Source organism: Salmo salar, chromosome 14, assembly GCF_965601325.2.
Source record: "Salmo salar chromosome 14, fSalSal1, whole genome shotgun sequence".
NCBI lineage: Eukaryota > Metazoa > Chordata > Actinopteri > Salmoniformes > Salmonidae > Salmo > Salmo salar.
Genome location: NC_138304.1, coordinates 36,602,831 through 36,618,630, shown reverse-complemented (window position 1 = coordinate 36,618,630; position 15,800 = coordinate 36,602,831). Strand labels below are relative to the sequence as shown.

Sequence of the window (15,800 nt, the reverse complement as noted above, 5' to 3'; positions counted from 1 at the left end):
AAGACTCAAGGCTGTAATCGCTGCCAGAGGTGCTTCAACAAAGTACTGAGTAAAGAGTCTGAATATTTATGTAAATGTGATATTTCAGTTGTTTATTTTCAATAAACTAGCAAAAAATTCTAAACCTGTTTTTGGTTTATCATTATGGGGTATTGAGTGTTAAAAAAAAATATTTAAAAAATGTTATCAATTTTGGAAAAGGCTGTGATGTAATAAAATGTGGAAAAAAGTAAAGGGGTCTGAATACTTTCCGAATGCACCGTATATACACTGCTCAAAAAAATAAAGGGAACACTTAAACAACACAATGTAACTCCAAGTCAATCACACTTCTGTGAAATCAAACTGTCCACTTAGGAAGCAACACTGATTGACAGTAAATTTCACATGCTGTTGTGCAAATGGAATAGACAACAGGTGGAAATTATAGGCAATTAGCAAGACACCCCCAATAAAAGAGTGGTTCTGCAGGTGGGGACCACAGACCACTTCTCAGTTCCTATGCTTCCTGGCTGATGTTTTGGTCACTTTTGAATGCTGGCGGTGCTTTCATTCTAGTGGTAGCTTGAGACGGAGTCTACAACCCACACAAGTGGCTCAGGTAGTGCAGCTCATCCAGGATGGCACATCAATGCGTGCTGTGGCAAGAAGGTTTGCTGTGTCTGTCAGCGTAGTGTCCAGAGCATGGAGGCGCTACCAGGAGACAGGTCAGTACATCAGGAGACGTGGAGGAGGCCGTAGGAGGGCAACAACCCAGCAGCAGGACCGCTACCTCCGCCTTGGTGCAAGGAGGAGCAGGTGGAGCACTGCCAGAGCCCTGCAAAATGACCTCCAGCAGGCCACAAATGTGCATGTGTCTGCTCAAACGGTCAGAAACAGACTCCATGAGGGTGGTATGAGGGCCCGACATCCACAGGTGGGGGTTGTGCTTACAGCCCAACACCGTGCAAGACGTTTGGCATTTGCCAGAGAACACCAAGATTGGCAAATTCGCCACTGGCGGCCTGTGCTCTTCACAGATGAAAGCAGGTTCACACTGAGCACGTGACAGACGTGACAGAGTCTGGAGACGCCGTGGAGAACATTCTGCTGCCTGCAACATCCTCCAGCATGACCGGTTTGGCGGTGGGTCAGTCATGGTGTGGGGTGGCATTTCTTTGGGGGGCCGCACAGCCCTCCATGTGCTCGCCAGAGGTAGCCTGACTGCCATTAGATACTGAGATGAGATCCTCAGACCCCTTGTGAGACCATATGCTGGTGCGGTTGGCCCTGGGTTCCTCCTAATGCAAGACAATGCTAGACCTCATGTGGCTGGAGTGTGTCAGCAGTTCCTGCAAGAGGAAGGCATTTATGCTATGGACTGGCCCACCCGTTCCCCAGACCTGAATCCAATTGAGCACATCTGGGACATCATGTCTCGCTCCATCTACCAACGCCACGTTGCACCACAGACTGTCCAGGAGTTGGCGGATGCTTTAGTCCAGGTCTGGGAGGAGATCCCTCAGGACACCATCTGCCACCTCATCAGGAGCATGCCCAGGCATTGTAGGGAGGTCATACAGGCATGTGGAGGCCACACACACTACTGAGCCTCATTTTGACTTGTTTTAAGGACATTACATCAAAGTTGGATCAGCCTGAAGTGTGGTTTTCCACTTTAATTTTGAGTGTGACTCCAAATCCAGACCTCCATGGGTTGATAAATTGGATTTCCATTGATTATTTTTGTGTGATTTTGTTGTCAGCACATTCAACTATGTAAAGAAAAAAGTATTTAATAAGATTATTTCATTCATTCAGATCTAGGATGTGTTATTTTAGTGTTCCCTTTATTTTTTTGAGCAGTATATTTACTAAAAACAGAAGACTTTCTACCATCTTGAATTCTTTAATGTCTTCTCTTTTTGGTTAACTTCTCTAGGATAGGGGGCAGTATTTTGACGTCCGGATGAAAGGTGTGCCCAAATTAAACTGCCTGCTTCTCGGGCCCAGAAGGTAGGATATGCATATTATTAGTAGATTTGGATAGAAAACACTGAAGTTTCTACAACTGTTTGAATGATGTCTGTGAGTATAACAGAACTCATATGGCAGGCAAAAACCTGAGAAAAAATCCAACCAGGAAGTGACTTGTAGTTTTTCTATCTAATCCCTATCGAAACTACAGTGTCTGTGGGGTCATTTTGCACTTCCTAAGGCTTCCATTGGCTGTCAACAGCCTTTAGAAACTTGTTTCATGCGTCCACTGTTACTGGGCAGAGAATAGGAGCTCAGTCAATCAGTGGACTGCCTGGGACCAGTGAGTTGTTTACAGCGCGGGCACATTGGCGTGCCGCTCTTTCTTTTTCCTCTGTAATGAATACGCTATTGTCTGGTTGGACTATTATCTAAGTTTTATGTTAAAAAGACCCTAAGGATTGATTGTAAATATCGTTTGACATGTTTCTATGAACGGTAATAGAACTATTTGACTTTTCGTCTCTGGTTTTACCCTCTCGCGTTATGCCTTTGGATTAGTGATCTGAACGCGCGAACAAAACGGAGGTATTTGGACATAAATATGTAGTATTTCGAACAAAAAGAACATTTCTTGTGGGAGTCCTGGGAGTGCATTCCGACGAAGATCAGCAAAGGTAAGGGAAGATTTCTAACACATGAGTTTAGTTGACTCCAGAACTTGGCGGGTAACTGTATAGCTTGCTTTGATGGCTGAGCTCTGTACTCAGAATATTGAAAAATGTGCTTTCGCCGTAAAGCTATTTTAAAATCTGACACAGCGGTTGCATTAAGGAGTAGTATATCTATAATTCTTTCAATAACTGTTGTAAAGTTTATGAACGTTTATGAGGAGTATTTTTGTAAATTGATGTGCTCATTCACCGGAGGTTTTGGTGGGAAAACATTTTCTGAACATCACGCGCCAATGTAAAATGGGGTTTATGGATATAAATATTAACTTTATCAAGCAAAACATACATGTATTTTGTAACATTGAGTCCTGAGAGTGTCATCTGATGAAGATCATCAAAGGTTAGTGATTCATTTTAGCTGTATTTCTGGTTTTTGTGACACCTCTCCTTGCTTGGAAAATGGCTGTGTGGTTTTTCTTGTCTCGGCGCTGTCCCAACATAATCAAATGTTATGCTTTCGCCATAAAGCCTTTTTGAAATCGGACACTGTGGTTAGATTAAGGAGAATCGTATCTTTAAAATGGTGTATAATACTTGTATGTTTGAGAATTTTGAATTATGAGACTTTTGTTGTTTTAAATTTGCCGCCCTGCTATTTCACTGGCTGTTGATAGTGTGTCCCGCGGGTGGGACGCTAGCGTCCCAGATGTCCCAGAGAGGTTTTAATATTAGTCTGCATGTAGGGCAGCCAAGAATATTATTTTTAAAGGAATTATAACGCAATCTTGCAGCCGGTTGGGCTAGAATACATCCTGGTATTTTCCGTGCCAGTGCTAAACCAAAGATATAACTACATTTATAACTGACTGATATGTGTCTAACTTTCTCACTCATTATTATTCACGCTTCATTGAGGATTATCCATAATCATGGTAGCATCAAGATTAATGTAGAGATGTTTAGAAACATATTCTATTCTTATTTACAATAAAAGTGACTCCAAAATAACACAATACATTATTTACCATACATTTATATTGGGTACAAAGTAATCTGAAACACAACCAAAACAAACAGCTAATGAATCCAACAAGTTTGTCGAGTCGCAAGCTTCATGTAGTAATTGCGTGCTAGAAGTATGGGACCAAATACTAAACTTTTTACTTGTTTAATACACGTGAATTTGTCCCAATACTTTTGGTCCCCTAAAATGGGACGCAATGCTCTCGACCTTCGCCTCTCCCGAGTCCGTGCGGGAGTTGTAGCAATGAGACAAGACAGTAAGGGCTAACAATTGGATACCACGAAATTGGGGAGAAAAAGGGGGTATAAATTTAAAAAAGAAAATGTTTTAAATACCCTCAAATGAAAGTTGAGTCTGCACTAACCCCATAGTACTTGTGTCATTTCAAATCCAAAGTGTACTTTTGAAACTCACTGTATAAGTATCTTTGCCAAAGATGAATAGTGTAAACTTTTATATTTGCTGATACCCTACAGTCAAATGTTAGCACCAGTAGAATAGAGTACCACAGTATGAGTTATAATACCCATAAAACCTAGCGGTCAAACAGGAAAATGGTTCCAATCGTTTTTCCACCATTCCTTTTTCCCATAGAAAAAATAATGTAGGCTTACCCTGGTGTGATGTTTTGATAACAGTGTAAATCTCTAAGACAAGGTCCCCCCCCCCCCAAAAAAAAAAAAAAAAAAACATTGAAATGCTAATGAGGCTATCATAAATAACTAAGAGTGCCATGATGATCTGGACTAGATTGCCGAATCGAGGCAAAGGTAAGAATCTCTTGATTAACTAAATTTAGCTAAATTTAGTAATGAATAAATTGGCTAAATTTCTTTAAATTGACAATTCTATTAACTATATTGTGCAAGTTTTAAATTGACACAATACCTGTTAGCAAAGGTGTCAGCTAGAGATGTGTAGTCTTGCATGATGTCTACTTTGATGCTTATTAGCATTTTTGAATCTGAGAGTAAATCGAGCTGAATATTTTGATAAAAGTCAGATGTATTTGGTTCTCAAAATGTCACGCCAGGGTAAGCCTACACCAAACACTGCCCATATTTTAAGTGTTTCTAAAATTCCCTATGGGAAAATGAATGGTGGAAATAACAATTGGAACCATTTCCCTGTTTGACCGTTAGGTTTTATGGGTATTATGACTTCTCCACTGTGGGGTGATATAGCTATCTAGCTATATAAACCACCCCTCAGCATACACGCGTTCTCCAATGTTCAAATCAAATTGTATTGGTCACATACAGTGTTCTCCCATGTTCAAATAAAATGGTATTGGAGGAAGGGACCAGTAACTTTATGATAAAATTGTATCAATGTAGAAGCAACAGTATTTTTTCCATACTTTGGTAATCATACTTTGATCTGGTTTCATCCAATCAATCTCATGAAAAACATGTATTGTTCATGACCTTTAATAACGATGTCTGCCACTGCATTGCACTACATGTAGCCATATCTTGTATTGACTAATACGTTTTACGATCTGAATTATTTTTTGGTCAATAGATATGGCTACCCTACATGCAGACTAGAACAGACCCTGGTATTTGTTTTGCCAGTGCTAATTCTAACAAATTTGAAGGGCTGTTGCAGTCTCATATTTACGGTAATAAATACTTAGGTCACGAGTTGTTGAACGGAAGTGCAATTGCGCACGCATCACGCGTTGTTTTAATTTGTCGACATCTACGGCTTGTTTATTGAACATTAGGTTGGAAATTGTAGACTTTACTTAACACAGAAAATACAAATCTGTAATTTGGGCTGGACAAGATGGCCAGCTGCAATTTTCAGGCGCAGTTTATATCCATTATGGAGGTATTAGCTAAAGCAGCTTTAGCCGAAATAAACAATCGTGTTGATGATAGCTGTGCTGTTATACGTATGGAAATGACCCAAAGCCAGCGAGATATTGATGTACTGAAAAGGAAGTGGCAAATGATGGAGAGCGAGCTGAAGAAGACACGAGGACGAGTCAGGAGAAAAGGTAGTTGATGTGTTATTCATGTTAAACTGATTGCATATGCAAAACGTAAATGTGTGAATAGCCCTAATATTTGACTGAATACAATTACTAGTATTTTCCCGTTTTTTATCCCATGGCACCAGAGAGATCTTCATATCCAGTCAAGATAGTTTTAAACAAGCAGAGGAGTAGTTCACAGTGGAGAGACAGCAAGATGGCTGTTGAAGGGGACTCTCAACCCAAGGTGTGATACATCACATTTTAAAATGACAGAGACCTAACCTCTTGGATCAATTCTGATATTGGAATATCAGGACAATTTACTGCTTTTGTGTGATTCATGAGTATGAAAAGCATTACACATGGTGTTTCCAGAGTAATAACCTCAGTCCCTGTTACAGCCTACAGATGTAGAGCAGAGAGTGGAGACTGAACCCATACTGATCAAAGATGAGGAGACAGCAGAGGATGTGTGGAAGACTGACCCTCAGGAAGAGCTCAGGATCACTGGAGAGGGTGGGTGTGACCATAAGGGGTACTGCTCTGTCTGTCTATGGAAGACTGTGTGGGTATGGTGGTATGCACTTTCCAAATTACGTTGGTGTTTTATGTTCTGGCGTATGGAGTGCACATACACACAGTCAGTTCTAAAGCAGTCATATTTTGCAACTGTTAAGGGTTTTTTGTCATGTTTATGTTATGTTTATCTCCAAATCTTTAGAGTCTGGTTTCAAGCCTGGGAAACCACCATCCTTTGAGCAACGGCACTGTGATGAGGACTTCATCACACAACCCAATATATCTCCCAGAGACTCAGTGGAACATTACCCCAATTCTGATCGTCCAGAGGAACCAGGAACACCCCAGCTCACATCTACAGAGGTGTTCAGCGCAGAGCAGCACCGGCCAGATGAGGACTCACTAGAGCTAGTGATGGTGAAAGAGGAGGAGCTGGATCAGACCACGACCCTGGCAGGTCCTGACCAGTTTGTCATGGATGAGTCTGATGGGCAGCTGTGGACCTCTGTGGATCCAGGCAGAGACACTGACCCTGTCTGCCACCCAGATTTCTCCTTTCATTCCACAGAAGAGTACTCTCAGAATATCTCAATTTTCCCATCTCATAGTGGGCTGCCATCTGTTCCTACTATGACAGATGAAGTAGGGCCATCGCTTCACTCTTCTATATGGAAACCACATACTAACATGTTCAGTGCTGCAAAACACATGAAAAGACATGTAGGGACATTAGCTGATGAGACTAGACAACAGATGCCAGAGGGACAGAGCAGTGAGATGCTGAACTCAAATAATGATGGAAATAGTTTAGCTCTACAGCCAAGACTGCATCAATACAGGGCTTCAGAAGCAACAGTGAGATTGAGTGAGTGCACGACAGGGTCAAACATGGCCACCACCTCCACCTTCTCTGGATACAGCCTGAGTCGCAGTAGTTTTAACATGGTGAAGAGAATGAGGACTCAGTGGAGATCAGGCGGCACCACCGAGAGGTGTTTCAGCTGCACCTTCTGTGGGAAGAGCTTCCCGCGTTTCTGGCAGCTAAAAGAACACCTCCGAAGTCACACTGGAGAGAAACCGTACACCTGTGAACAGTGTGGCAGGAGTTTTACCAAACAGTGCAACTTGATCAGACATGCTGTGGTCCACAGTGGAGAGAAGCCCTACAAGTGCACACAGTGTGGGAAATGCTTCCCCCAGCGCTCCGGTATGAAGTCACATCAGAGAACTCACATAGGAGAGAGTCCAGTGTCTCAGTACATGATACCCGCATACCCAGGGGATCAACACACAAGTTTAATGTAGTCTCAGAACAGATGGAACAAATAGTTAATAATTGCATAGTTCTTTCTGTATCACTTTATGGGTAAATGTGGTGCAGAAGGTAAAATGGTGTTCATGTTTGACTGTTAACGGCTCCTCACTTATAAAATGATAATTTATTTATTTAAAAACAAACAATATATTCTAATTTGCAATGAAAATGACTCCAAAATGACACACTACATTATTTACTTTTAATTTCTATTGGGCACAACATAATGACTATAGAAAAGTTGGGCATACGCACATCCTTAAATGTGCTGGGCCAAGAAAAAATACATGTACAGATGAGGAAGGCCCTTCACACTGTTTATGCTCCCAATTCACTGCTTTATTGACACATTTTCGATCCAAACACAAAAAATGCTAATGTTTCCAACAAGTTTGTAGTCACATGCATGTTGTAGTCATTGCGTGCTAGGACTATGGGACCAAATACTAAACTTTTGACAATGTAATACTCTAAGTAAATTTTCTAAATACTTATGAAACTTTCATGGGGGGACTAGATAAAGGTCATACATTTCTAAACGGTAAAATAATTTATGTACGAAAATACCCTCAAATAAAAGGTCACCTCATAAAATATTTGATATTAAATCCAAAATGCTGGAGTATAGAGCCAAATGAAAAGTTTTAGCTTCACTTTCTAAATAAATAGGGGAGTGTATATGAAGTTTTATTCCAAAACACTATATCCATTTTCAGAAATGTTAGTAAATTGGTGGTCACACCAGATACTGACGGTTTTCCTGATCCACACCCCTGCCTTTTTTTTTTTTTTTTAAAGGAATCTGTGACCAACAGATGCATATCTGTATTCCCAGTCATGATGAAATTCAGAGATTTAATGATTTTTTTGGGGTCAATTGATTGATTTCCTTATATAAACTCTAACTCAGTAAAATCTTTGAAATTGTTACATGTTGCGTTTTAAAGTTTTATGGTACATATTGCTTTTTTGTTTTTACACTTACAGATCGTTTCAAAATGGTTCAATTCTTTCCATAACAATGTGAATGGATAAAGAATCTGCCATGAAAAATAAACTTACAATGAAAGTTACATCGGGGGTCCATATAATTTGTAGGTTATTTTAAAATAAAATCTAACTCACTCCAAAATCTTGTGGCATAAGAACAGTCCCAAAATAAATGGTCAAGAGTCTCTGGGTCACAACCACAAAATACACATTTGTTATCAATAGCAATTTTGAATCTGTGTACAATAAAGGTCTTTAGAGGGTAGATTCTGTGAATGAGTTTGTATGATACTTCTTTCATCTTATTAGATACACAATATTTCCCAGACAACGTGACTTTGTTCCAGTTCGCTTGTAGTCCCAAAACCCAGCCATCCCTACAGGAAAAATTAATGGCGAAAGAATAGGGTTTTGGGATAAATGCCAAAAATAAGGTCTGAGGGTTAACACAGGCTTAGGAGATCTTCTACATTTTGCTCTATGAGATAACCGCAGTCAGTTAACATGCCATTTATGAATTATAAAGCCTTTATGTGCTTTTTTAAAATTACATACATTCACATAGTGACGTTAGCTGATTAAGAATATTTTATAGAACAAAACATAAGATCTTATACGCCTGTGTCTACCATATACCTTATTTTTGGCATTTATCCCCCCCAAAAAACCTCCATTCGTATTCTGCCCACATAAAGATGCCATTACTAGCGTGTGGAGACTGACTGATCTACAAAAAACATTGCAACATAAATAACTACTCAATATTATTTGTATATCAGTCAGTCACAATTTACCCATGATACATCACTGTTTTGATGCTCTCGAACACGGTCACATAGTTGCCTTTTATCAACTGCTACGGATTGTTTATTGCACATTAGCTTGGAAATTGTCAACTATTCACTTCACACAGAGAATACAAATCTGTAATTTGGGCTGGACATTATGTCCAGCAGCAATTTTCAGGCGCAGTTGGTATCCATTCTGGAGGTATTGGCTAAATAAAGCAGCTCTAACAGAAATAAACAATCGTGTAGATGATAGCTGTGCTGTTATACTTTTGGAAATGGTCCAAAGTCAGCGAGATATTGATGTACTGAAAAGGAAGTGTCAAATGATGGAGAGCGAGCTGAAGAAGACACGAGGACGAGTCAGGAGACAAGGTAGTTGTGTTATTTATGTTAAATTGATTGTATATGCAAAAAGCAAATGTGTGAATAGCCCTAATATTTGACTGAACACAATTATTTTCCCTTTTTTTACCTCATGGCATCAGAGAGATCTTCATATCCAGTCAAGATTGTTTTGAACAAGCAGAGGAGTACCTCACAGTGCAGAGACGAAGAGCTGGCTGTTGAAGGGGACTCTCAACCCCAGGTGTGATACATCACCTTTTACAATTACAGAGACCTGGCTGGCCTCTTGGATCAATTCTGATATTGGATTATCAGTAGAATGTTTTTGCTTTTGTGTGATTCATGAGTATGAAAAGTGTTAGATATATGTTCATATACCCCTTCTGGGTAAACTCCCTCTTTATCTCTGTAACCTGCTTTTCTTCATCGCTAGCAGTTACCAGACCCGGTCTACTAGGTGGTTTCCGCTTAAAGTCCCCAGGGCTGTTACTGAGTTAGGCAAGACTGCCTTCTTTATTGTGCACCAGAGGCATGACATTTTCTACAAAGTATGCTTCAACTAGATGTAGTAGTCTAGTGCCTCTCAATTACTTTAAAACTCTAGTACAAAACTCTGTTCAGGAGGAGTGTAAATGTTTCCTGTAGGCTGGATTGTATTGTATGTTTTAAGTGTTGTAATGTATTGATTGCTGCTGCCTTCTTGGCCAGGTCTCCCTTGCAAAATAGACTGTGTCTCAATGGGATTTTCCTGGTTGAATAAAGGTAATATAAATGCATATATGGTGTGTGTCCAGAGTAATAACCTCAGTCCCTGTTACAGCCTACAGATGTGGAGCAGAGAGTGGAGACTGAACCCATACTGATCAAAGATGAGGAGACAGAGGATGTGTGGAAGACTGATTTTCAGGAAGAGCTCAGGATCACTGGAGAGGGTGGGTGTGACCATAAGGGGCACTGCTCTGTCTGTCTATGGAAGACTGTGTGGGTGTGGTGTCAGTTCTAAAGCAGTCATGTTTTGCAACTGTTAAGGGTCTTTTGTAATGTTTCTTAATGTTTATACCCAAATCTTTAGAATCTGGTTTCAAGCCTGGGAAACCACCATCCTTTGAGCAACAGCACTGTGATGAGGACTTCATCACACAACCCAACATATCTCCTGAACACTCAGTAAAACATTACCCCAATTCTGATCGTCCAGAGGAACCAGGCACACCCCAGCTCGCATCTACAAAGGTGTTCAGAGCAGCACCAGCCAGATGAGGACGAGGACTTCCTAGACCTAGTGATGGTGAAAGAGGAGGAGCTGGATCAGACCACGACCCTGGCAGGTCCTGACCAGTTTGTTATGGATGAGTCTGATGGGCAGCTGTGGACCTCTGTGGATCCAGGCAGAGACACTGACCCTGATGGCCACCCAGATTTCTCCTTTCATTCCGCAGAAGAGTACTCTCAGAATATCTCAATTTTCCCATCTCATAGTGGGCTGCCATCTGTTTCTACTATGACAGATGAAGTAGGGCCATCGCTTCACTCTTCTATATGGAAACCACATGCTAACATGTTCAGTGCTGCAAAACACATGAAAATACATGTCAGGACATTGGCTGATGAGACTAGACAACAGATGCCAGAGGGACAGAGCAGTGAGAGGCTAAACTCAAATAATAAAGGAAATAGTTTAGCTCTACAGCCAAGGTAGCATCAATACAGGGCTTCAGAAGCAACAGTGAGATTGAGTGAGTGTGTGACAGGGTCAAACATGGCCACCACCTCCACCTTCTCTGGATACAGCCTGAGTCACAGTAGTTTTAACATGGTGAAGAGAATGAGGACTCAGTGGAGATCAGGTGGCACCACCGAGAGGCGTTTCAGCTGCACCTTCTGCCAGCTCAAAGAACACCTCCGGAGTCACACCGGAGAGAAACTGTTAACCCATGCGAACAGTTTGGCAGGAGTTTCACCAAGCTGTGCAACCTGGTCAGACATGATCCACAGTGGGGAGAAACCCTACAAGTGCGGGAAATGCTTCCCCCAGCATTCTGGTATGAAGTCACATCAGAAAACTCACATCGGAGAGAGTCCAGTGTCTCAGTACACGATACCCGCATACCCAGGGGATCCACACACAAGTTTGTTGTCTCATACCAGATGGAACATATAGTTCATAAGTGCATAGTTTTTATGTAACACTTTCTATGTGAAAAATACAATACGGAGGTTTTTAGAAATTGACAAGCTTTTTTATTTAACTAACCATCTATCTTCATAGCCCGTGCTGCTAGGTGACCTAAACTGGAACATGCTTAACACCCCAGCCATCCTACAATCTAAGCTTGATGCCCTCAATCTCACACAAATTATCAATGCACCTACCAGGTACCACCCCAAAGCCGTAAACACGGGCACCCTCATAGATATCATCCTAACAAACTTGCCCTCTAAATACACCTCTGCTGTTTTCAACCAAGATCTCAGCGATCACTGCCTGCATCCGTAATGGGTCAGCGGTCAAACAACCTCCACTCATCACTGTCAAACGCTCCCAGAAACACTTCAGCGAGCAGGCCTTTCTAATCGACCTGGCCCGGGTATCCTGGAAGGATATTGACCTCTTCCCTTCAGTAGAGAATGCCTGGTTATTTAAAAAATAATGCCTTCCTCACCATCTTAAATAAGCATGCCCCATTCAAGAAATTTAGAACCAGGAACAGATATAGCCCTTGGTTCTCTCCAGACCTAACTGCCCTTAACCAACACAAAAACATCCTGTGGCGTTCTGCATTAACATCGAACAGCCCCCATGATATGCAACTTTTCAGGGAAGTTAGAAACCAATATACACAGGCAGTTAGAAAAGCCAAGGCTAGCTTTTTCAAGCAGAAATTTGCTTCCTGCAACACAAACTCAAAAAAGTTATGGGACACTGTAAAGTCCTTGGAGAATAAGAGCACCTCCTCCCAGCTGCCCACTGCACTGAGGATAGGAAACTCTGTCACCACTGATAAATCCACTATAATTGAGAATTTCAATAACCATTTTTCTACGGCTGGCCATGCTTTCCACCTGCTACCCCTACCCCGGTCAACAGCACTGCACCCCCCACAGCAACTCACCCAGGCCTTCACCATTTCTCCTTCTCCCAAATCCAGTCAGCTGATGTTCTGAAAGAGCTGCAAAATCTGGACCCCTACAAATCAGCCGGGCTAGACAATCTGGGCCCTTTCTTTCTAAAATTATCTGCCGAAATTGTTGCAACCCCTATTACTAGCCTGTTCAACCTCTCTTTTGTGTTGTCTGAGATTCCCAAAGATTGGAAAGCAGCTGCGGTCATCCCCCTCTTCAAAGGGGGGGACACTCCTGACCCAAACTGCTACAGACCTATATCTATCCTACCCTGCCTCTCTAAAGTCTTCGAAAGCCAAGCCAACAAACAGATTACCAACCATTTCGAATCCCACCGCACCTTCTCTGCTATGCAATCTGGTTTCAGAACTGGTCATGGGTGCACCTCAGCCACGCTCAAGGTCCTAAACGATATCTTAACCGCCATCGATAAGAAACAATACTGTGCAGCCGTATTCATTGACCTGGCCAAGGCTTTCGACTCTGTCAATCACCACATCCTCATCGGCAGACTCAACAGCCTTGGTTTCTCAAATGATTGCCTCGCCTGGTTCACCAACTACTTCTCTGATAGAGTTCAGTGTGTCAAATTGGAGGGCCTGTTGTCCGGGCCTCTGGCAGTCTCTATGGGGGTGCCACAGGGTTCAATTCTTGGGCCGACTCTTTTCTCTGTATACATCAATGATGATGCTCTTGCTGCTGGTGATTCTCTGATCCACCTCTACGCATCTTTCACTCATGTTGCTAAACATACCCTCGTAAAACTGACCATCCTACCGATCCTTGACTTCGGCGATGTAATTTACAAAATGGCCTCCAATACCCTACTGAATAAATTGGATGCAGTCTATCACAGTGCCATCTGTTTTGTCACCAAAGCCCCATATACTTCCCACCACCGTGACCTGTACGCTCTCGTTGGCTGGCCCTCGCTTCATACTCGTTGCCAATCCCACTGGCTACAGGTCATCTACAAGACCCTGCTAGGCAAAGTTCCCCCTTATCTCAGCTCGCTGGTCACCATAGCAGCACCCACCTGTAGCACGCGCTCCAGCAGGTATATCTCTCTGGTCACCCCCAAAGCCAATTCCTCCTTTGGCCGCCTCTCCTTCCAGTTCTCTGCTGCCAATGACTGGAACGAACTACAAAAATCTCTAAAACTGGAAACACTTATCTCCCTCACTAGCTTTAAGCACCAGCTGTCAGAGCAGCTCACAGATTACTGCACCTGTACATAGCCCATCTATAATTTATCCCAAACAACTACCTCTTCCCCTACTGTATTTATTTTGCTCCTTTGCACCCCATTATTTCTATTTCTACTTTGCACTTTGTTCCACTGAAAATCTACCATTCCAGTGTTTTACTTGCTATATTGTATTTACTTCGCAACCATGACCTTTTTTGCCTTTACCTCCCTTCACTCACCTCATTTGCTCACTTTGTATATAGACTTATTTTTCTACTATATTATTGACTGTATGTTTGTTTTACTCCATGTGTAACTCTGTGTTGTTGTATGTGTCAATCTGCTTTATCTTGGCCAGGTCGCAATTGTAAATGAGAACTTATTCTCAACTTGCCTACCTGGTTAAATAAAGGTGAAATATATATATATATTTTTTAAACTAGGCATGTCAGTTGGGCTGTTGTTTCTGAGATAGTGGATCCAGCGCGCCTGGCACAGATGATCATACCACGCTCAAAGTCGCTTCGGTCACTCGTTTTGGCCATTCTAACATTCAATCAAACAGTAACTTTTATTTTACCTTTATTTAACTAGGCAAGTCAGTTAAGAATAAATTAACTGAATGCCTCCTGTCTGCCTGCTTTATATAACAAGCCACTGTCTTTAGGAGCGATCCATTTTTTGTGAATGCGGTGGTGTACCTTTAAACTGGCCTGTGAGTGTATAATGAAATTAAGTTTACATGAACCTGGTTTATCGACCTTGTTCCCCAGCTGTGTGTCATACAAGTTATCTATTTTCCTTTAGTAAATACCATACTACCGTTTCAGAATGGTTTCATTAGGTTGTGTGGAGAATGGAAATGACAATATTATCATATATAACCTGAGTTATGAATGGTTGAAGAAAGTGTTTTGTATTTTACCATTGTGCATTTAAATGCATATACAGTGACTCAGACAGTATTCATACCCCTTGACTTACATATTTTGTGTTAGTCTGAATTCAAAATTGATTAAATTGCTATTTCTCACTCTCTTTACCCCATGATGACAAAGTGAAAACATGTTTTTTGAAATGTTAGTTAATTTATGGAAAATTAAATACAGAAATATCTCATTTACATAAGTATTCACACACCTGAGTCACCTTTGGCAACGATTACAGCTGTGAGTCTTTCTGGGTAAGTCCCTAAGAGCTGTACAATATGTGCAGATTATTCTTTTAAAAATTCTTCAAGGTTGTCGAGTTGGTTGTTGATCATTGATCGTAGATTTTCAAGCCAATTTCAGTCGAAATTGTAACTAGGCCACTCAGGAACATTCAATGTCGTCTTCGTAAGCAACTCCGGTGTATATTTGGTCTTGTGTTTTAGGCTGAAAGGTGAACTTGTCTCCTGTGTCTGTTGGAAAGCAGACAGACAGGATTTACTCTAGGATTTTGCCAGTGCTTAGCTCTATTCCAATTTTATCCTAAAAAGGGAACGTTAGGGAACACCTACTCTGAAGTGCGCATGTGCATTAACTCAATACGCTTGTGCGCTCCTAAACAGCACGATTTTTTTACAACGTTTGCAAAAGGTAAAGTCTACAAAACTTAGTCCACTCTGTTGATAACGTTCTATTTTTGTGAACAAAAAACTGTATTGAGATCAAATGTTTAATCGATTGGAAAATTATTTAGAATGTTGGCAAATTTTCTCGTTCTATCTTCTCCCATTGCACGCCAGTTGGCTTCCTCTCCCTACCATATTTGGTAGTGAGTGGAAACGGCAACCGGATGATTCACATTTATACATCTAGTGAAATATCTCTCATTGTTCAATCTGTGATACCGCTGTCTTGCGACCGGTTGGGCTAGAATACGCTTTAGTCACGCAGGCTGACTTGG

At 41.4% G+C, this 15,800-nt stretch overlaps 1 protein-coding gene and 1 long non-coding RNA gene across 2 annotated transcripts; one reads left to right on the top strand and one right to left on the bottom strand.

Moving 5' to 3' along the window:
* The first annotated feature begins 4,778 nt into the window (after positions 1-4,778).
* Positions 4,779-8,727, top strand: LOC106569394 (uncharacterized). The gene is made up of 4 exons (XM_014140723.3): positions 4,779-5,659; positions 5,782-5,882; positions 6,040-6,154; positions 6,360-8,727. Exons 1-4 carry the CDS (start codon positions 5,446-5,448, stop codon positions 7,460-7,462), a joined length of 1,533 nt encoding a protein of 510 aa, XP_013996198.3. The 5' UTR covers positions 4,779-5,445; the 3' UTR covers positions 7,463-8,727.
* An 894-nt stretch (positions 8,728-9,621) lies between these two features.
* LOC123726688 (uncharacterized) lies at positions 9,622-15,374 on the bottom strand. The gene is made up of 2 exons (XR_006758805.2): positions 15,051-15,374; positions 9,622-11,166 (listed from the first exon to the last, which is right to left on the bottom strand). It is a non-coding gene; the product is annotated as an uncharacterized LOC123726688 (long non-coding RNA).
* Between the last annotated feature and the right edge of the window lie 426 nt (positions 15,375-15,800).